This window comes from Euphorbia lathyris, chromosome 9 (genome assembly GCF_963576675.1).
Source record: "Euphorbia lathyris chromosome 9, ddEupLath1.1, whole genome shotgun sequence".
NCBI lineage: Eukaryota > Viridiplantae > Streptophyta > Magnoliopsida > Malpighiales > Euphorbiaceae > Euphorbia > Euphorbia lathyris.
Window position 1 is genome coordinate 78903440 of NC_088918.1, and position 22437 is coordinate 78925876.

General features: G+C 38.2%; 1 protein-coding gene across 1 annotated transcript; it reads right to left on the reverse strand.

The window, feature by feature from the left end:
* Nucleotides 1-8949: 8949 nt before the first annotated feature.
* Nucleotides 8950-11887, reverse strand: LOC136206830 (ATP synthase subunit epsilon, mitochondrial). The gene is made up of 2 exons (XM_065998013.1): nt 11627-11887; nt 8950-9220 (listed from the first exon to the last, which is right to left on the reverse strand). Exons 1-2 carry the CDS (start codon nt 11808-11810, stop codon nt 9195-9197), a joined length of 210 nt encoding a protein of 69 aa, XP_065854085.1. The 5' UTR covers nt 11811-11887; the 3' UTR covers nt 8950-9194.
* Between the last annotated feature and the right edge of the window lie 10550 nt (nt 11888-22437).

Here is a 22437-nt window from a genome sequence, read left to right on the forward strand (position 1 = left end):
TTCATTCTCTTCGACCTACCAAGAGAATCCAAAAGGGAGCAAACCAAACTTTTTCATAATATGTTTAAATTCGGCCTCCTGCTTTCATTAAACTTATTAGAGGCTCTTAATCCGTTTTGTAGGTACGGATTATTTATTCAGGAATTTAAATTTCTAACGCGAGTAGAAGCATACACCTAGGCGGGAATTCTATGTCGAGCTCACCGACTATAACGTAGCGCTTCTTGGGAGGCAACCCAAGTTTCAATAAAACTTTTCAGGTTTGTTTTATTTAGATTATACATTGATCCTTTAGTTTAGTCTTTTTAGTTTTCTTTTACGTTTTTTTTAAAGTGTTCGTTAAAAAAAATAAATAAAAAATAAATAAGAAAAAAATAAATAAATAAATAATTAAATAAATAAATATTTTTTTTTAGTTGTTTAGTTTTATTTTATTTTATTTTATTTATTTTTATTTTTTCTTTTTAAGTTTTTAGGTTCAAAATAAAATTTAAAAAAAAAAAAAAAAAAAATATTTTGGCCCCAGGAGGCCCAGCTCGGCGAGCTGGGCACTGCCGCCCAGCTCGGCGAGCAGGAGCAGGGCCCTGCTCGCCGCGCGCTGGGCACTGCGCCCAGCCTGCCGCTGGCCGCTGGGCACTGCTGCCCAGCGGCGGTGCTCGGCCGCGATAAGGAATTTTTTTTTTCGAGATTTTTTTTTTCTCCCGAACGAAGCTGAAATAAATAAATAAAATAAAATAAAAAAAAATTTGCCACCGCAAATCGTCAAGCTTTTGCGATTGCGATAAAATCCGTAAGTTTTCTTCTCCACCCTAACTTTTTACACTCGTACTTCATGATTTATGATGCAATGTTGGAACTTATTGCATATTTTAAGTGTGAGGAGGAGGGGTAGACAAACTTACAAAAATTGTATAAATTTTTAAATTTTTGTTGCGTCGTGTCTAGTTTAGGTTTGCGTTTTGGCGTTTTATTATGTTTTTGCATGTTTGAGACCTAAAACCGTGAACCTCCTTCAAATCTAAACTTCGTTATTTGTCTTTGAGGGCTGAGAACCGAATCTAAAATTGCATGACAACTAGTTTAGGTGTGGGACACAACTCTTGTATCTGTAAAAGCATGAGCTACAGTTTGCATTTAGACCCTACTTTTGAAGAAATGCTAAAATCATTACTTAGGTAGATAACTTAAGAATTGAAGGCATGTAATATTAAACTTGAGTTTGGGGAAAACTAGTAAACACAAAATTGAAACCCAAAGAATTGTGAGTTGAATTTGAGCCTAAGAGCGAACATCAAAAAGCTCTTTTTCTTGACATTTTTGTGTGAATGCTTTGACTTGTGGAAGATTACAGATTTTGCACCTAATACTGTGTTGAACCTACATGCAATGATTTGAGATGATAAACGATGAATCAGCCTCATTAGAATTAACCTTTTCTTTACCTTGTTTTTCTTTTTCATCCACTCTAGGAAGCCCCTTTGAGCCGACATTTTTGTAGTTTGTAGATTTTTCTTTCGTTCTAACCCGTTTTTGCGAACCACAACTTGGTTCGCTACTTAACCTTATTGAGCCTTTGTTTTTCTCTAGCGCTTTATCGTTGTTTATGGCATTATAGTAGCAAGTCAAAAGGCTAAGAAGTGAATGAGCATCACTATCCCAAAAAAAAAAAAAAAAAAAAGAGAAGAAGAAAAACAGAAAAAGAAAAAGAAAAGAAAAGAGACGAACAAAAGGGAAGAACCCCATTCCCTAGTTCTTAGAAAAATAAAAAATGTCTCAAAGAAAACATCCCAAAAAGAAAACAATAAGGGACGAATAAAAAGCCCAATCACTTCATATTTGCTAAAGCCATTTAAACTTTGTTGTTGTAGCGCTAGAACACTTAACCTTTGCTGTACCTTTAACTCTCTAACCACATTACAACCCCAATTAGAGGCTGTTTTTGATATCATCGGAGTCATTTAGCATAGTAGAGGAACTCGGATGAACGTTCAAAATCAACGTAATCCTAAGCAAGAATATAAGCCGAGAGTAAACACTTTAGCCACCAAAATTGTGTGAATGAGTGAACTACCTATGGTGAGGTGTTTTACTTAGCGATCCCCTCAAGCTCGTTCAATTGAACATGTGTTCCTTTACTTAAAACTATGACCTATTGTAATTGAAATGCGGCTTTTGGATATCGTGTCTCTACTTTGTACTTCCGAATGCATGTAATTACAGATGCTCGAAATTGTGTCAAGCACCTAGTCAAACTGGAAAGTTTTCTAGCTTGCTTGTGATGGCGGGTTTAGTTTTTTTAGTTTACTTGGGGACAAGTAAAGTTTTAAGTGTGAGGAGGTTTGATAGGGGTCAAAAACCCCTATCTTTGGGTACGGTTTTAGGACGGTTTTTAGGTTTATTTGGCTAATAAGCGAGCAATTCTCGCATTTAAATGCTTTTGTGTGAGTTAGTTAGAAATTGGAAGCATTCTATTTACTTTTCGTCGTTTAGGCTCGTTTTGTGATCAATTTAGGCAAATACGGTCGAAATAACACGCATAATAGAATTCCGTTATCTTTTGAAGCTAATTGGTCCGTCAAAAGTCGCACCAAACGAAGCGTTTGCTCAAAATAAGCGATTGACGGATCAATTCGGCTTTTGGACTAATGTTTTCTGGAGTTTTTATGTGTGTGCAGGTGTAAGTTCATACGAAAAAGGGTTTGGAAGTCATCCGGTACGGATCGAGCGCGCTTCGGGCGAAAACGCTCGGCGAGCAGGGCCCCCCGGGCCATTTCTGCTCGCCGAGCAGGCCACCAGGCGCCTGCTCAGCGAGCAGGGGCTGCTCGTCGCAATTCTGCTCGGCGAGCAGCCTTTCCTGCTCGGCGAGCAGACCTGCGGGAATTGGTCAAAAAGACCAATTCCGCCCCTACGAAGCCACGTTCGTCCCCACGTCTTCCTACACCAACAAGGACACGAAATTAGGTCAAAACGAGGCCCGAGACGCGTCTATAAATAGGAATTTTCAATTGTAAATTAGGGATCTTTTACTTTTGTAATTAGCTTAGCTTCCACCTTGAGAAATCCTCTCCACCTCCTCCATAACCTTCAAACCTCCATTGAAGACACCTCCGAAGCTCCATTCACCGAGGATTACTCAAGCTCCATCCTTAAATCCTAGAAAGACGCCTGCATTGGTAGACAGGTTCCCTGAAAGGGATTTTTCTTCTTTTATATTCTGTCTAGCCTCTGATACATGCTATGAATTCTAGGTTTATTGTAACTTCGTGACAATTCCTTCATCTTTGATATATAATATAGATTTTGTTTATTCAACTGTTTTGATGTTTTAATCTTTGTCTTACGCTTTGTCTGATTGGTTTAACTCATTCGATAATCCCAAAATTAGGTTGGCACATATTGCGAGCTGAATCTGACCTAGTCAGTGCCTATAGGATTGACGACCCTATAGAAGATTAAGCCCAAATTACTGAGCCTTAGAGCTAGTTTCGGCCTTACAAGGGAATCACGAACTAGGGACTTTAGGAGGATAGGTCGGGTTAATCGCCTTGGACATAAGCGACTTAGTTTCAATTCAATTGCTTAAACACTCTATCATTGTTATCATCATATTCCTTCATGTTCATTCAGTCTGATTGCTTTGGTAAAAGATCAATTAGGGGTAGAGTAATTTAGTTAGGGTTAGAATAACTTAGTCAGAAGTAGATAATCTAGTTAGGATTAGTGCAAACCAACCTAGGAGTAGATTAATTAAACAAAACCAACTCAAACCCCTTAAGCCTAGATAACATCCGAGACTTAGTAATTCGGTACTTGCAGAAATAAATCCTGTGGACAATAACCTGGACTTAAACCCAGAAATTTATTACTTGATAACGACGGGGTACACTTATCCCTCAGATCGGGTTCTTCACGGAATCCGCATCAGGGCCTCCGGCAAGGCTATCCCCTCTCCCCATATTTATTCATCCTGTGTGCTAAAGGTTTATCTCAACTCATAAAACAGTCTGAGGCTAGGGGCGAAATTCATGGTATTAAAATTTGCACCGGTGCTCCAATTGTATCTCATCTCCTCTTTGCTTATGATAGTCTATTCTTCTTTAAAGCTCAGATTGCAGAATGTCGGGCTATGCAATGCATCCTTGCCCTTTATGAACGGGATTCGGGACAGAGTGTCAATCTCCAAAAGTCTGGCATTATGTTCAGTGCTAATGTTCCTACAGATCTGCAACAAAAGATCAAATCAGCTTTGCGTGTCTTCGACCCTCTTAATACGGGACGGTACCTGGGTCTTCCCGCTTTGATTGGCAGAAACAAAAGAGCAGTCTTCAGCTACCTTCGCTCAAGGTTGTGGAGCAAAGTGCATAATTGGCAGAATAACTTCCTCTCATAGGCAGGCAAAGAGGTTCTTCTCAAATCTGTCCTACAGGCTATCCCGTCCTTTTGTATGAGCACCTTTCTGCTCCTTCTCTCTCTATGTGACGACCTGCAGCGGATTATGAACTCTTTCTGGTGGGGATCTAAGCAAGACAGGGCCCGTCGTATTCACTAGGCTTCGTGGAATCGTCTCTGTGACCGCAAGGAAAACGGTGGGCGGGGCTTTCATCACCTATTCTCCTTCAATATTGATATGCTCGGTAAGCATGTACGGAATTTCATTAAGAACCCTAATGCCCTCTCTAATCGGCTCCTCAAAGCTAAATATTTCCCTAAAGGGGACTTGCTATCGGCTTCTTTAGGTTCTAACCCATGCCAAACATGGTGTGGCATTTGGAATGGTATTCTATCCCTACAGTCTGGGTATCGTTGGTGTATTGGTAAGGGTGACTCTGGAATGTGCATTTGTTGAGGTCCCTATTCTCATCTAACGAGGTGGACGCGATTCTGAGGCTCCCGAAGGGTGTCATGTCTCAACCTGATCATATCCGGTGGCACCATTGTCCGAGAGGTATTTATTCAGTTCGGTATGGCTATCGCCTTGTAGCAGAACAACAAGTCTTCTTGGACTCTCCTAGCGATAGACAGGTTCCATGGTATGATTTCTAGCAATTTAATATCCCCCCACGGGTTAAGGTATTTCTCTGGAAAGCTCTCACCTCCTTTCTGTCCCTTAGAGATCAACTTTATCTTAAAGGCCTCCAAGTAGATAATGTTTGTGCGACTTGTGGGGAGGTCGGGGAACACGCTACTTATCTTTTCCTGGACTGCCCCTTTGCGGTTGACTGCTGGAATGCATGTAATCTTCATCTTGCCTCCCAGCTTGTTGATAGCTTTGAGCAATGGTTTGTCGACATCATCAACCTCAACGATCGCGCTGCTGCAGAAAAGGCGTGTAGGCTATTATGGGCCATTTGGAAGTTCAGAAATGACCATCTCTGGAACCAGGCATCGACCCCTGCTAGCTGCTGCGTTCGCCTTGCCCTTGACCTGCTTTGTCAATTTCAGGAAGCCTCTCGAAGCCCCACTGCAAATCAGTCCCAAAATCAGCGCCCCTTAGCGACGACTAGCTGCTGGTCTGCTCCTCCGCCACTCTTTTTAAAGCTGAATATTGATGCTGCAATTTTCAAGAATGTACAGCAGGTTGGTTGCGGTTTTGTCTTGAGGAACCACGAAGGCGCCTTTATTCGGTGCGGTACAAGCCTGATCCCTGGGATGCTTGAGCCGAAAATGGCGGAAGCTATTAGCCTTAAAGAGGCTCTTACCTGGCTGAAAACCCATGGCTACTGTCGGGTTATTATTGAAATGGACACTCAGGCTGTTGTTGCTGTTGTTCGAAAGTCTTGGACTGATTTTACTGAATTTGGATCACTTGTTCTTAGTTGCTCAGAGTTGCTTCGTTCGGGTCTAGATTTCACCCTTTCGTTTGTTTCTGTCAAGCTAATTGTGTTGCTCACCGTCTCGCATGGGCGGCACAATCTTACGCTAGTCCGACTGTCTGGCACGAGGAGCCTAGTTTCATTAGGTCCCTCTTGTTGTCTGATATATTGTAACCACTACCTATTATAATGAAGTTCCTGTTTTCGTCACAAAAAAAACTTGGAGCAAATTTGATCTTTTATTATTATTATTATTTTATAATCTCTTAACATACATGTTATCATACGGTGACAAGATTTAAATTGCTTCTAAATTATTGATAATTATCAATTTTATTAAATGCTAGTTTGGTATTATTTTTATAAAAAAAACTGACCAATGTTTAATGGCTTAATAAGCTCTTTGAATTTATTAAAAAAAAAAAATTGATTAGCTCCATAAACTTAGACGATATCTTTTTACCATGATCTGACTCATTAATACAATTTTTTTTTTTAAAAAAAAAAGCTTAGATTGAGAAAAATAAGAAGTTAATTTGTTTTAAAAATTTAAAATCAAAAATTAAGCATCTATTTTTTAAGTTTTAAATTTTTTTACAAGTTTAGAAAAATTGAAATTTATATCACTTTAAATAAGTTTATAAAGAAAGAAGTTCAAGAAGTATCACTTTAAACAAATTGAGGTGGCAAATAAATTATTTTAAATAAATTAAGAGAACTAAAACGACACTTTATAAATTTAGAGACAATCAAACTTTTAGAACAAATTCAGGAATTCTTAATGCATTAAGATCTTGTTCTTTCTCACTTAATTTCATTAATCAATATCAATTCAGTTCAATATTCAATAATTTATCATTATTTATTATAATTATAATTGTTTATATATAATTTATATAATTTATATAATTTATAATTCAATATTATTTATATATAACTCATCATTATTTATTATAATTATATTTATTCATCATTCAGTTCAACATTCAATAACATTCATTTTTTTTTGAAACAAAGAATAGAATTTTTTATTAACATAAATCACAAAAAATAACATCGTAAAGGAAGTGAGGGGTTGAATCCCACTCACCACGAACAGACCGAAAACTTACTGCTTTTGTCAAGCAATGAGCAGCAACAATCGCTGAACGTTTAACAAAAGAGACCGAAATTAAATCTAGATCTTGTAACAAAGTTCTACACTAAAAAACAATAACCTGTAAGTATGAAAATCTAAAAGAAGATGAAGATTGATGAAGTGCCGTGATAGCTGATAAACAGCCTGACCGAATATCCACGTTCCTATACTCGTTTGTTTTGAGCCAAGTCAACGCTTCTTTAATAGCAATAGTCTCCGCCACCACCGGTTCAATTTAGTTCAATGCATTCAGTTCAGTTTTCTTATATTCAATAAAAAATAACAAAACCTAAGCCATGTTTAATGTACTCTCGCATTAAGATTAGGGTCAACTATAAAACTCTACTTATTACGACCTTTTAATAGGGAAAATTACAAATCTAGGTCAAATTGGAGGCTCATTTACATATTTAACCCATTTAATCAACCCACTACATATCTAGACTTTTTTTGTGTGACTTTTCCGTAATACCCCTACCCTTCCCACTTCCCCTCACTCTATCGGTTTCTCTCCCCTCTTCTCCTTGGTACGCGAAATCGGTTTGGCTCCTCCATTAATGATTTGAAGACTTTTGATCTTCCTATTTGCCTTTAAATTGCACGAAATCTGCACCATATTTCTAAATCACAATGAATTTCTCTTTTCATCTCTTGATTTTGCAACTTTCTAATCCTAGAAAACGAAGCCATGGTTCTTCATCTTGCTGTTTGTTAATTGGTTTCCTTCTTCTTGTTACCTGTCCAGAAATGGCTATTCTACATTATTTCCGTCGTTCTTCCCAGTTTATCATATTGTTATTACCGCTTTTAAGGGTGAAAGGCGTGAAAAATGTAAGTAATCTGCTGTTTTTCCTGCGTTTTGCATGAATTCACTTCGCGTAGTCCATGAATTCGCGGAGATCTGCGAAGAGAACGAGCCTGAAGCTTGATGATCTACTTCGCGAATCGATGAATTCGCGAAGTCTACGAGTACAAAAGTTCATGATTTCACTCGCAGACTTCGCGAAATCATCGATTCGCGATGTAGATCATCAAGTTTCAAGCCTCGCAAACATCGCGAAAATATCGATTCGCGAAGTGAAATCATCTTTTTCCCTGCACGTTTACATTCGCATATGCTTCGCAAATCATCTTTTTCCCTCCCTAACACAGATTAATTTTTCCTGAAGGTGGTTGATTACATAATATCCCTTTCAAGAAGGCGGTGTCCTCGGTTATAGGGGAGATGAGCACATTCGCTTTAAAGTGGTTGGTGAGGAGATAACTTCTAACAGATCACAGATCACTTCAAAGTGAACCTCACTAATCCAATACCAATTTTGAAGCGGATGAGTAATTACAAGAAGTCCAGACTTTTTGGGATGGACGTCTCTCATGGTGCACAATTTCAAATTGGCACACCAACTTTGAAATGGTTGCTTAGGAGAGATTGTGCGGTTTGGCACAATCTCTCCTAACCAACCATTTCAAAGTTGGTGTGCCAATCTGAAAGTGTGCACCATGGGAGACATCCATCCCAAAACCAATCTAGTTGTAATTGGTACCGGATTACTGAGGTTCACGTTATGATTTTAATGTTGTTATTGTGGCAATCTTGTTGTAAATTTTGATAATGTTATGATTTTAATGTTAGAATCCGTTGTTGTTTGGCATTTTTTTGTTATTTACCACTTCGCGAATTAGCTTCACACCACATCAACGCTTCACATATGCGAACTAAATTCATCAAGTCTCCCAAAACATTAGCTTCGCAATGTTCGCATATGGTCGAACCTGCGAAGTCAGACGGGAGGAAGAGAGGCGCGCGTAAATATTGGGGGTATTACGGGAAAGTTACACAAAAACAGTCTAGATATGTAGTGAGTTGAATAAATGGGTTAAATATGTAAATGGACCTCCCATTTGACCGAGATTTGTAATTTTCCCCCTTTTAATATGATTATAATTAAATAATATACCACGATGTTATAATCGTCAATCCAAATTGCCACCCCTAAAGAAACTAAACAGTATAATTTGTTACCTTTCAAAAGAGAATTTCACAAAATGTAGCAAACAGTTGAGGATAGTGAAACAACTTTAAAACCAGACAAAACCCATCAAAGAGTAGGTAAATTAGATGGCAAATGATAACTTTATTACAACCATTGTTGTGTTAATTAGGTATTACATACCCAATTAAAATCCAATCTACTGAACAGAGAAAGAACAGCTGAAAAACTCTCTTGCATAAGTTCATCCCTTCATTCGGGAGTATCCGACCGCAAAACTATAAAAAAACCAAATAGAAACATTAATTCTGTGAATTTCTGATACGACAGAGACAAAACCTGTCTGAAACAATTAACATTTTTATTGCATTTACATCATATATAATCACGTGGAATATAAAGATGACGTAACACGATTATGAAACGATAACCTGTTTTTGATACCACCACATTTTATCACAAACAATGCTTTAACCAAAATCAAGCCAATCAAACTATGCATGAAGTTATATATCAAGAAGCTCAACTACAAGAAGAAGCCACACACGAAAAGGCGCAGTGACACCATTGATATTACGTAATATTTTGAATATAGGAATAACAGCAACAATAGTTGATGCAGTTACATGCATTGTCGGTTTTTACGAACCCACTTTCGCCACAACATAAACAAGAATGAACCCTAATGAGAAACTGAAGCGAGACATATTTCCACTAATGAATTATTCCTCCAAGAATCCAACTACTTTCCAGGCAATGATTTGCTGGCTTGCAAAGTTTGATATTATTATATTTGCAGTTCACATGGATAATTCTCTCATTGGTTGAAGATTTGTTACAATAATTATTGTGTGTTTTGGTTAACAAAGCTAAACTTTTATGACTTCCTGAAAATTCACAAGTTCAATCCATAAAAACATTGATAAACAAACAAATTGAAAATCAAGCTACTTTCTCAAATTTACTGATAAGTTGGATAGTTGCAGTTGAAATCAATGCTCTTTATGATGAATCTTTCAAACATGTCATCAATTTCATTCATATCACTAGCACCTCAAGAAAACTACCATTGCTGATTGCATAACATTACAATAGTTATTTGTGTAACTTCATTTCTTGGTTAAAAAGGCAGGAACCAACATACAGTTTACATCAGGTAAATGCTGAAATAACAATCATTGAATAGAAAGAGATCTCAAATGCTTGCAATAACGTAAACAAGAATCTTCCACTGCCAACTAAGAAAGAATTCAAAGTTTGCCCATGAAAAACCACTACAAGATCAGTTATTATGTGAAATGCAACTTTTTAGTTACAGAAAAGGTTCACGACATCAAAGAAAAGGTATAAACTTAGGACAAACTTGTGGGTTTAACCTCTAAGTAACAAAATAGGAACGTAAGAGAAGGAAATCTAAAAACACCAATGTTAGTCCAAAAAATTCTTTTTATGGACGAGGTGAGAAAAAAGTACATGAATAACAAAGACAAAAAGTAGCTATAGCTCAATGGAGAGAAAAATCAGTAAGGCAAAGGTTACAGTTTTTTTTACGTTTTGAAGGAGTTTCTCACAAGTTGTGTAAATAGGACCAAAATTTCTCACAAGTTGCATAAACTTGGGACTTTCTAACAATAAGTTGCAAACAAACTGTGCAATCCTAAACTTATTACAAGATATTCCTAAGCAAAAGGTTGGTATGGGAGTGAAGCTTATAGTAATCAGGAATAACAATGAGGTAGGTAGAGCCGTGTACAAAACTTGAAGTAGACATATTTTCCAGGCTGCAAAGTGAAAGATGCATGCTACAATTTGCCAAAGCTCATGGCACAATTCAATAACTCCATCACTCATTCAGGAAACAATAAACTTCACAAGGGCTTTAATAATGTAGTCCCTAAAAAAAATGAGATCGAATGCAGGATACACAAAAACTAGTAGCGTGGAAAGCATAAGCAAGGAAGAAAATCAGTCACAAATGAGGGATTTTATGCAAGCAACTAGATAAATCATTAAATTAAGTGCAAGATGCATGCTACAACAATCCGCCAAAGCTCATGGCACAATTCACAATAATTGCATCATTCAATTCATGAAACAGTAAACTTCAAAAGGGCTTTAATAATGTAGTCCCTAAAGAAAATGCAATCCAATGCAGGATACATAAAAACTAGAAAGCATAAGGAAGAAAATCAGCCACATATGAGGGATTTTATACAAAGCATCTAGATAAATCATTAAATTAAGATTAAAAAAATTCAATTCAAAACACAATGATTAAAATACTGCATTTATCAATAATTCTAGCAACAGTCGAACAACTTTTAGCTTTGTCTAAACTGCGATGACAATATAGAAGAACACTAAATTGACATCATACGCAACCATATTAGGGAAAGGGATCGATACTATCTCTATCAATTGAACCACCAATAAGAACAGCACCCAAACAGAGTGCTACATGGAGAAAGCTGGAGATTGATCTATCATATAAATTAGCAATTTATACATATATTGTAACCAAATCAGAAAATTCAATCGACATGGTTCACACAACAACAAACACCATCGATGTAGAAGAAATCAATCAAATCAAGAAAAAAAAAAGAGAGCAACGAAATCAAATAAAGGAAAACAATTGTTAAAACAACACAGATCGGGAAAGAGAGATCGAGATTGAAGCATACCGGATTTTTCAGGCTTGCCATCCACCCATTTGGCAACGGAAAAATGGACCTTCTCGCGAGTTAGGGCTTCAGTCTTGTAGGGCTCTTTGAGGCAATTCCTAACCATGTTAGCGCATATGTTGGAATATGATATGTAAGTCATCCCAGCTGTTCTCCAGAAAGGTACGGCTCCGGTCGACGCCATTTTCAATTATCTGTCTCCTCTTCTTCTTCTTCTTCTTCTTCCTTTCGCTTCTATTTGCTCTGATAATTGCTAGCGCAGCTTGTGACCTAGTTAGTTCTCTTCAGCCTTGGGCTTTTCGCCATTTGTTATGGGCCTAAGGCCCATTTTATTTTATTTTTTTGGGTAGAAACAGTAAAGAAAAACAAACAAAACAAACAACAAAAAATTATCCTGGAATTAGCCTAGGAAAGCTAACTCCAATCCTATCTTTACGAAGAAGAGAAGAGAGAAAGGTAGGGGATCAGAAATGGTAATAACACCTAACAACCCCTCATGCCCAGCTGCAGCCAAGCGGTCCGCAATTCGGTTCTGTTCTCTGTAAATGTGACTGAACTTTAAGTAATCAAAAGAAGAGCAAAGCTTTTTAATAGCATTGATCAGATTACGGCTATTAAGGCAAATAGAATGATTCTCAGAAATCATATTGATGGCCTCCATGTTATCCGATTCCACGGAAAGCCTTTTAACACTCAGGCTTTTAGCAAGCTTAATCCCAAAGAGAATACCCCAAAGCTCCGCTGAAAAGGAAGAGCCCAACCCCAGATTCTGGGTGAACCTAGAAAGCCAGGCGCCCCCCGCGTCTCTAAGAACACCTCCGGCAGCAATTTTGCCATTGAAAAGGCAGGAGCCATCCGTATTCAGCTTAACCACCCCCCTCTCTAGGCCTGTTCCAACCAACTAACTAGACCTCTCTTCTCAGGGTAGACCTAGCAAGAGAATCCCCTCTGAAACTCTCAATAATAATAGAGAGCTTTTTTGAGAAGAATTCAGCCAAGTTAGGAATAAAAGTGGTTTTATTACCAAAAATTTCATCGTTCCTCCACTTCCAAATTTGGTTACAGATGATAGCAAAGAAAATGTCACCATGCTCCATGTTAGTCAACAGATTCCCCTTAATACCATCAGAGAACCATTCCCTCTCAGAATGGGTCAGGAAGGAAGAGAGGATGTGGTGTGGGAGAATATTTTTCCAAATCTCTTTACTTTTAGGGCAATCCCTAAGAGCATGACTCAAAGTCCAGATGATGCGCCCTCACCTAACTTGAGATGAGAACTCACTAAGGGATAAGTGTACCCCGTCGTTATCAAGTAATAGTTTAAGTCCAGGTTATCGTCCACAGGATTTATTTCTGCAAGTACCGAGCTACTCGATCTCGGATGTTATCTAGGCTAGGGGGTTTTGAGTTGGTTTTGCTAAATTAATCTACTCCTAGGTTGAATTATACTATTCCTAGCTAAGTTATTCTATGCCTAATTAAGTTACTTTACCCCTAATTACGTTAAACTACTCCTAAGTGATCTTTTATCAATGCAATTATCCGAAGGGACATGAAGGGATACGATGATAATTGAAAATAGATTATTTAAACAATTGAATTAAAACCTAAGTCACTTGTGTCCAAGGCGATTAACCCGACCTATCCTCCTAAAGTTCCTAGTTCGTGATTCCCTTGTAAGGCCGAAACTAGCTCTAAGGCTCAGTAATTTGGGCTTAATCTTCTATAGGGTCGTCAATCCTATAGGCACTGACTAGGTCAGATTCAGCTCACAATATGTGCCAACTTGATTTTGGGATTATCGAATGAGTTAAACCAATCAGACAAAGCGTAAGACAAAGATTAAAGCATCAAAACAATTGAATAAACAAGAACTATAATATATATCAAAGATGGAAAAATTGTCACGAAGTTACAATAAGCCTAGGATTCATAACATGTATCAGAGGCTAGACAGAGTATAAAAGAAGAAAAATCCCTTTCAGGGAACCTGTCTACCAATGCATGCGTCTTCCTAGGACTTAAGGATGGAGCTTGAGCAATCCTCGGTGAGCGGAGCTTCGGAGGCGTCTTCAATGGAGGTTTGAAGGGTATGGAGGAGGTGGAGAGGATTTCTCAAGGTGAAGGATAGGAAAATTACAAATAATAAAAGATATCTAATTTACAATTGGAAAAAGCTATTTATAGTCGCGGCTCGGCCCATTTTTCTGACCTATTTCGTATCCTTATGCAGGTAGAAAGTCGTGGGGTCCGTGGCTTCGTGGGGGCGGAATTGGTCTTTTTGACCAATTCCCGCAGGTCTGCTTGCCGAGCAGGGCTACTCGCGGCGAGCAGCCCCTTGCTCGCCGAGCAGGCGCAGTGCCTGGGCAGTGCTTGGGCGGTGCCTACGGAGGCCCACTCGTCGAGCGTTTTCGCCCGGCATGCCCTTGATGCTTGCCGAATGCCGTCGATGCCCTTTTTCGCCCGAACTTACACCTGCGCACGTACAGAAACTCCAGATAACATTAGTGAGGGGGGTTACATTTAGTGGTATCAGAGCGGGTCTACTTTCCTAGGGATTAGGTTGTGTATGACTTGTTTTGGATTCCTAGGTTAAGACCACATAATCATATTTTCTTATGCTAAAGCATGTTGACATGGTCATGTTTCATGTAGGGTTATGGAGTCTGATGGTGAGAATGGACAATCCGGTAATGTGTCTAGTCATGGTTCAGTTGGTCATGTTCATGAGTCTGGGGGATCAGAACATATAGGAGCTTCAGGACATGCAGGTTATCCGCAGGGTTACAACCAGTTTGAAGAAATGATGGGAATCTATTTGTCTCAAGGTCAGCCTCAGCCACGTGTTCAAGCTCGTCGAGATGCACCAATCTTTGATAAAAAATTTGAGAGACTTAAAAAGATGGGTGCAACAGAGTTTGAGGGTAGCACAGATCCTGATATAGCTGATAAATGGTGGGCCAAGATTGAAGATGTACTTGAGAACACAGAATGTCGACTAGACTCAATGGTCAAATATGTTTCTAATCTTTTCACTGGAGAAGCTTTAGAATGGTGGAGATCTATAAAAAGGACAAGAATTAGAACTGAAATAACATGGGATATTTTCAAGAAGTTGTTCACTAATAAATACATGCCAATGATATATAAAGATAGGAAATAAACAGAGTTTTTGACCCTTATGCAGGAGGATATGTCTGTGGCTGAATACGAGCTTAAGTTTAACACCTTAGCCAAATATGCACCTGCAAATGTGGCTACAGAAGAAGCAAAATGTCGTAGGTTTGAACATGGTCTACACCCAAATGTTAGAATGGGGATTCATGCACATGAAACGAGCTTTAGATTGTTAGTAGAATCTGCACTCAGAGCTGAGGAAATTGTGAAAGATAGAGAACAACTTTTTGTAACCAAAAGGGCTAGATTTGATACAGAGGGTCAGTCTAGTAGGCCATCAAAGAGAGGTGGATTCTCAGTTTCTTCTAGAGGCTATTCTCAACAATTTAAAGGTAGTAGTAGTATCTATCATGGTGGGACTAGATCACGGGACGAATTTGGAGATGTTTTGAGTAGTGCTCCATCTGTTGGTAGTAACAGATTTTCAGGTGGTCGGTTTAATAGTGGGTATAGAAGAGGAGCGAGGACAACATCTTTTCCAGCTTGTCAGACATGTGGACGGGTACACAGAGGTGAGTGTTGGGGACCTTCCCTGGTTTGTGGCAAATGTGGCCGATCTCACACAGGAGAGTGTTATGGTTCATTTAAGAAGCGTACATGTTTTGAGTGTGGAGAAACAGGCCATTATCGTAATGATTGTCCCTTATTAGTTGATAGAGGAGAGAGAGTTCAACCTCAGTCTAATATAGGAGGTGGTGCAGCTGGAGTGGATAGAGGTAGAGGCAGAGGTCGAGGAAGAGGTAGAGGGGGTAGACATGATGCTCCTATGGGTGGACAGACACAAAATTTACCAAGAAATAGAGCCTTCAATATGACGAGGGGTGAAGCTCAAACAGCACCAGAGGTTATATCTGGTACAATTTCTATCCTTGATACCTTAGCTTTTATTTTGATTGACCCTGGATCCACTCATTCATACATAACACCTGAGTTTATATTGAAAATAAATGGGAAGGTAGAACCATTAGGATATGATGTGGAAGTTATCCTACTAGTTGGGAATAATGTTATTGTAAATCAGGTTTTGAGAGATTGTCCTATAAAAGTGAGGGGACGTGAGTTCCCTATAGATTTAGTAGTTATGGGTTTAGAGAATTTGATATTATTTTGGGGATGGATTGGCTGTGTAAATATGAAGCTAAAGTTGATTGTTGTTCAAAGGAAGTTGTGTTACATTTTAATTCAGAATCAACTGTGTTATTTGTTGGGGAGAGAAAGGTTGTGCCGTCTTGTTTAATATCTGCAATTCAAGCAATCAGATGGATTAGAAATGGGTGTGAGGCATATTTAGCTCGTGTTGTGGACACTAGGGAGGATGGAGGCAAATTGGAGAATATTCCAGTGGTGAGAGATTTTGCAGATGTATTCGTAGATGAACTACCAGGATTACCACCTCATAGGGAGATTGATTTTCCTATTGAGACCATGCCAGGAGTATCTCCTATATCAATTGCTCCATATAGAATGGCTCCAATGGAATTACAAGAATTGAAGAAACAAATAGAAGAACTACTTGAGAAGGGGTTTATACGACCTAGTACTTCACCGTGGGGAGCACCTGTATTATTTGTGAAGAAGAAAGATGGAAGTATGCGATTGTGTATTGATTACAGACAACTGAACAGAATGACAGTGAAAAACAAGTATCCATTGCCTCGGATTGATGATTTGCTAGATCAGCTTAGAGGAGCTCGTCATTTTTCAAAGATTGACCTAAGATCGGGCTATTGGCAGTTGAGAGTTGCAGAAGCTGACATACCTAAAACTGCTTTTCGTACAAGGTATGGTCATTTTGAGTTTCTTGTGATGCCTTTTGGCTTGACTAATGCTCCTGCAGCTTTCATGGCATTAATGAACAAGACTTTTCAGCCATATCTAGATAAGTTTGTTGTGGTATTCATTGATGATATCCTAGTGTACTCAAGGACTGTGGGTGAGCATGAACAACATTTGCGAATTGTTTTGAAAATTTTAAGAGATAATCAGATGTATGCAAAGCTGAGCAAATGTGAATTTTGGATGGATGAAGTTGTATTCCTTGGTCATGTGGTGTCAGGTGAAGGGGTTCAACCCGACCCTTCCAAAATTAAAGCTATTGATGAATGGGAACCGCCAAAGAACAAACTATGTTCCTATATGTGTTATGAAACCCTCTGTAAAATATGGGACTTTAATTCCATATATAGAGGAAGAAAACCTAGATGGATCATGACTGCCTCGAAATTGAATGTCATGTGAGGCAGCCATGTTGATGTAGCATTTTGAGGACCTTAGAGTCATAATTTGGGAAAGTTTATTTATACAAAAGTGTTCCTAACTACTTGAAGCATATGTCTGTGAAAGGATTTGGCAATCCATTGTGTTTAGTGTGAGCTAGGTTGAGTGAATTATGGTCGATGCAAATCTGGATAATCTGTTTCTTGGCTGGAAACAGGACAGAATCATTTTGCATGCCATATATTGTGTAGAAGTGATCTTCACATAAATTTTGGATATGTTATACCCATATATGTCTAGTTTCAGCAGGTTCAAGAAACAGGGCATTTGGATTCATATAGAGAAAGTTATGGCAGAATGTGTGCAAGTAGGTCATGTGATGATCTAAGACAAAAGGATTAGATTGCATGAACTTTGTGGAGTTAGTGTCTTGTAAATCATATAGCATTCATTAGTTTATATTTTCATTAAGTTTATGTTAAGTCTAATTGTATAAATGTTATGTGACATTAGGAGGACAAGGTGCAATTGAACGCACACCCGATCGTGTTGAATAGATCGAACCAAGTGCGACGGTAAGCATATTGCTTATATATGTGTATGAATGTATTGTGCCTTGTGACTTGTTGAGTGTGAGATGTGGTTGAATCTGATATGAATGATGTGGATAATGTTTGAGTGTTTGTGATATGTTATGATTGATAAGAAAGTGATATGATTGAGTATGTTGCAGTGTTATGAGTAAATATGGCAAGTTGAGCCTTGTGCACATACTGGAACTGAATAATGGTTGGATAAGAAATGAATATGAGCTTGCTTAGATGCATATGTGAAATGGTCCTAGTTGAGAGTGTTATCCGAATATTGTGAACCGGAAGCACATGTGTTGAGATATATGAGTATGTGAGTTGAGTGTAACTCCTCCGTAGCACAGATGATTGTATTCCGAATTTAGTGAGCCGGAATACAGATTGGGCCCAAGGACCATTTTATATATATTGTCTAAGTATAGCAAGGCCTTTCTAAAATAAGTATTACTATAATAAGTGAAACAAGTGAATAAATTCTAACTTGGTACTGATGATATATTTTGATATGTGTTCTGTACATTACTTTTGTATATACATATATGCGTAATATGTTTATTGAGTAGGCAGCTCACCCCTTGCCAACATATTTTACAGGTTAGGTGGAGTTCTTCTTGCTTAAGGTCGCACCGGCAGTGTCAGTCCATTCTCATCTAGGCATTTTGGAGTCTTGTGATGTACTTTTGTTTTGTAAATCCTCTATGTAGGATAATGACTTAAACGTGTATTATAAATTGTAAATGCTTTCTCTTATGTATAATATTTAAAGTTTATATGAGATTGAAGTTTATATGATTGAGAATTGAAAGCATGTCTATAACTGATATTGTGTGAAATATCATGTGATCCTAGTGAGGGGGGTTACAAATTAGCTTCAAAAGATAATGGAATTATACTATGCATGCTATTTTGGCCGTAATTGCCTAGATTGGTCATAAAACGAGCCTAAACAAAGAAAAATAAATAAAACGTTTCCAATTCCTAATTAACTCACACAAAAGCATTTAAATGCGAGAAATGCTCGCTTATTAACTAAATAATGCTAAAACTCGTCCTAAAACCGTACCCAAAGATAGGGGTTTTTGACCCCTATCAAACCTCCTCGCACTTAAAACTTTACTTGTCCCCAAGTAAACTAAAAAAACTAAACCCGCAATCACAAGCAAGCTAGAAAACCTCCCGGTTTGACTAGGTGCTTGACACAATTTCGAGCATCTGTAATTACATGCATTCGGAAATACAAAGTAGAGACACGATATCCAAAAGCCGCATTTCAATTATCATAGGTCCTAGTTTTAAGCAAAAGGACACATGTTCAGTTAAACGAGCTTGAGGGGATCGCTAAGTAAAACACCTCACCATAGGTAGTTCACTCATTCACACAATTTTGGTGGCTAAAGTGTTTACTCTCGGCTTATGTTCTTGCTTAGGATGACGTTGATTTTGCACGTTCATCTGAGTTCCTCTACTATGCTATATGACTCCGATGATATCAAAAACATCCTCTAATCGGGGTTGTAATGTGGTTAGAGGGTTAAAGGCACAACAAGGGTTAATAGTTCTAGCGCTACAAAAACAAAGTTTAAATGGCTTTAACAAATATGAGGTGACTGAGCTTTTTATTCATCCCTTATTTTTTTTTCTTTTTGGGATGTTTTCTTGAGACGTTTTTTATTTTTAAGAACTGGGGAATGAAGTTCTTCCCTTTTGTTCGTCTCTTTTCTTTTCTTTTCTTTTTCTGTTTTTCTCTTTTTCTTTTTGGGATAGAGATGCTCATTCACTTCTTAGCCTTTTGGCTTACTACTGTAATGCCATAAACAAAGATAAAGCGCTAGAAGAAAACAAAGGCTCAAGTTGAGCTTTGCAAAAACTTGGGTTAGGTAACAAACTAAGTGAAAGTTTGCAAAAATAAGGGTTAGGACGAAAGAAAAATTCTACAAAGTATTAAAATATAGGCTCAAAGGGGCTTCCTAGCGTGGATGAAAAAGAAAAAAGAAGGTAAAGAAAAGGGTTAATTCTAATGAGGCCAATTCATCGTTTATCATCTCAAATCATTGCATGTAGGTTCAACACAGTATTAGGTGCAAAATCTGTAATCTTCCACAAGTCAAAGCATTCACACAAAAATGTCAAGAAAAAGAGCTTTTTGATGTTCGCTCTTAGGCTCAAATTCAGCTCACAATTCTTTGGGTTTCAATTTTGTGTTTACTAGTTTTCCCCAAACTCAAGTTTAATATCACATGCCTTCAATTCTTAAGTTATCTACCTAAGTAATGATTTTAGCATTTCTTCAAAAGTAGGGTCTAAATGCAAACTTTAGCTCATGCTCTTACAGATACAAGGATTGTGTCCTACACCTAAACTAGTTGTCATGCAATCTTAGATTCGGTTCTCAGCCCTCAATGACAAATAACGAAGTTTAGATTCGAAGGAGGTTCACGGTTTTAGGTCCTAAACATGCAGAACCTAAATAAAACCCGGAAAACGCAAAACTAAACTAGACACGACGCAACAAAAATTTAAAAATTATACAATTTTTGTAAGTTTATCTACCCCTCCTCCTCACACTAAAAATATGCAATAAGTTCCAACATTGCATCACAAACCATAAAGTACAAGTGCAAAAAGTTAGGGTGGAGAAGAAAACTTACGGATTTTTATCGCAATCGCCAAAAATTTGATGATTTGTGGTGCCAAAAATTTATTTATTTATTTATTATTATTATTTTTCAGCTCCGTTCGGGATTTAAAAAAAATCTCGAACAGTTTGCTTGTCGCGGCCGAGCAGCGGGCTGGGCGCCAGCGCCCAGCGGCGCCCACGCCCAGCGGCGGGCTGGGCGGCAGTGCCCAGCTCGCCGAGCTGGGCCTCCTAGGCCAAATATATATATATATTTTTTAAACCTCAAAACTTAAAAATAAAGAAGATAAAAATAAAAGAAAAGAAAAGAAAAGAAAACAACTAAAAAAATATTTATTTATTATTATTATTATTATTTTTTTAAACAAACACTTTAAAAAAAGAAAACGTAAAAGAAAACTAAAAAAAACTAAACTAAAATATCAATGTATAATCTAAAAAACAAACCTGAAAAGTTTTATTAAAACTTGGGTTGCCTCCCAAGAAGCGCTACGTTATAGTCGGTGAGCTCGACATAGAATTCCCGCCTAGGTGTGTGCTTCTACTCGCGTTAGGAATTCAAATTCCTGAATAAATAATCCGTACCTGCAAAACGGATTATCAGTTTCAATGAATTTTAATGAAAATAAAGGACAAAATTTAAAGGCTTAATAGGCACCCAGCCCCTTAAACTTGTAACTTTTTTTCACCTGGCCCCCTCAACTTAGGAGACAACCTCTCAACCCCCTCAACTCTCCAAAAACATCACATACAACCCCCTAAACTTGTAACTTTTTTTCACATGGCCCCCTCAACTTAGGGGACAACCTCTCAACCCCTCCAACTCTCTAAAAACATCACATATAGCCCATAATTTGTATATTCAAAACAACACTTGTCTAAAAATTGCCTTTCAATATAGTTCTCCTAATATTTTTTTTTTGAGGAATTAACTCCTATTTATAGTGCTCAATGTCGCCTCATAGTCAGATTCAATGTTATCAGAACCGGACCAGACATCAAACCGGGGTTGTATGTGATGTTTTTGGAGAGTTGAGGGGTTTGAGAGGTTGTCCCCTAAGTTGAGGGGGCCATGTGAAAAAAAGTTACAAGTTTAAAGGGTTGTATGTGATGTTTTTGGAGAGTTGAGGGGGTTGAGAGGTTGTCCCCTAAGTTGAGGGGGCCAGGTGAAAAAAAATTACAAGTTTAGGGGGCTGGATGTCTATTAAGCCAAATTTAAATAAGTTATGAAAAAGTTTAGTTTGCTCCCTTTTTGATTCCTTTGGTAAATCAAAGAGAATGAAAATTTCTGGACTTGGAACAAACCCGAACTCTTCTATTTTTGGATTCTTCTCTAGAAGCTCGATTTCAACTGACTCCTCAATTAATATTGAAACTTTTGGTTTCTCACAATTAAGGATCAGTTCTTCATTGTTTTTTTTTTTTGGTAGAAAAGGAAAAGAAAAACGAAAAACAACAAACTACCCAGGAATTAGCCTAGGGAAGCTAACCCCAATCCTATCTTCTAAGAGAAGATGAGAGATGAAACTAGGGGAAACAGGAAGGGTAGTAACGCCTAACGTCCCTTCATGGCCCGCCGCCGCCAAGCGATCAGCAACACGATTCTGCTCTCTAAAAATGTGTCTGAACTCTACGAACTCAAAGGAGGAGCAAAGCCTTATAATAGCTTTGATGAGGTTGCGACTGTTAAGACCCATAGAATGATTCTCAGAAATCATTTTGATTGCTTCCAAATTATCAGACTCCACAGAGAGCCTCTTAACACCCAGCCTTTTAGCAAGATTGATTCCAGTAAGAATAGCCCAGAGCTCCGCAGAAAAGGAAGAACCCAACCCTAAATTCTGGGAGAACCCAGAAAGCCAGACGCCCCCTACATCTCTAAGCACACCTCCAGCCGCAATCTTACCGTTACTGAGGCAGGAACCATCAGTATTCAGCTTCACAACCCCCTCTCTTGGCCTGCTCCATCCCACGAGATGGACATCACAACACTGAGAGGCTCTGGCAAGGGACTCTCCTTTGAAACTATCGATAATAGAGAAAAGTTTTTTCGAGAAGAAATCAGCTAAGTTTGTCATAAAAACAGTTTTATCTCCAAAAATCTCCTCGTTTCTCCATTTCCAAACTTGGTGACAGATAATAGCAAAGAAAATGTCACCATGCTCCATGTATGGAAGCAACTTTCCTCTAAC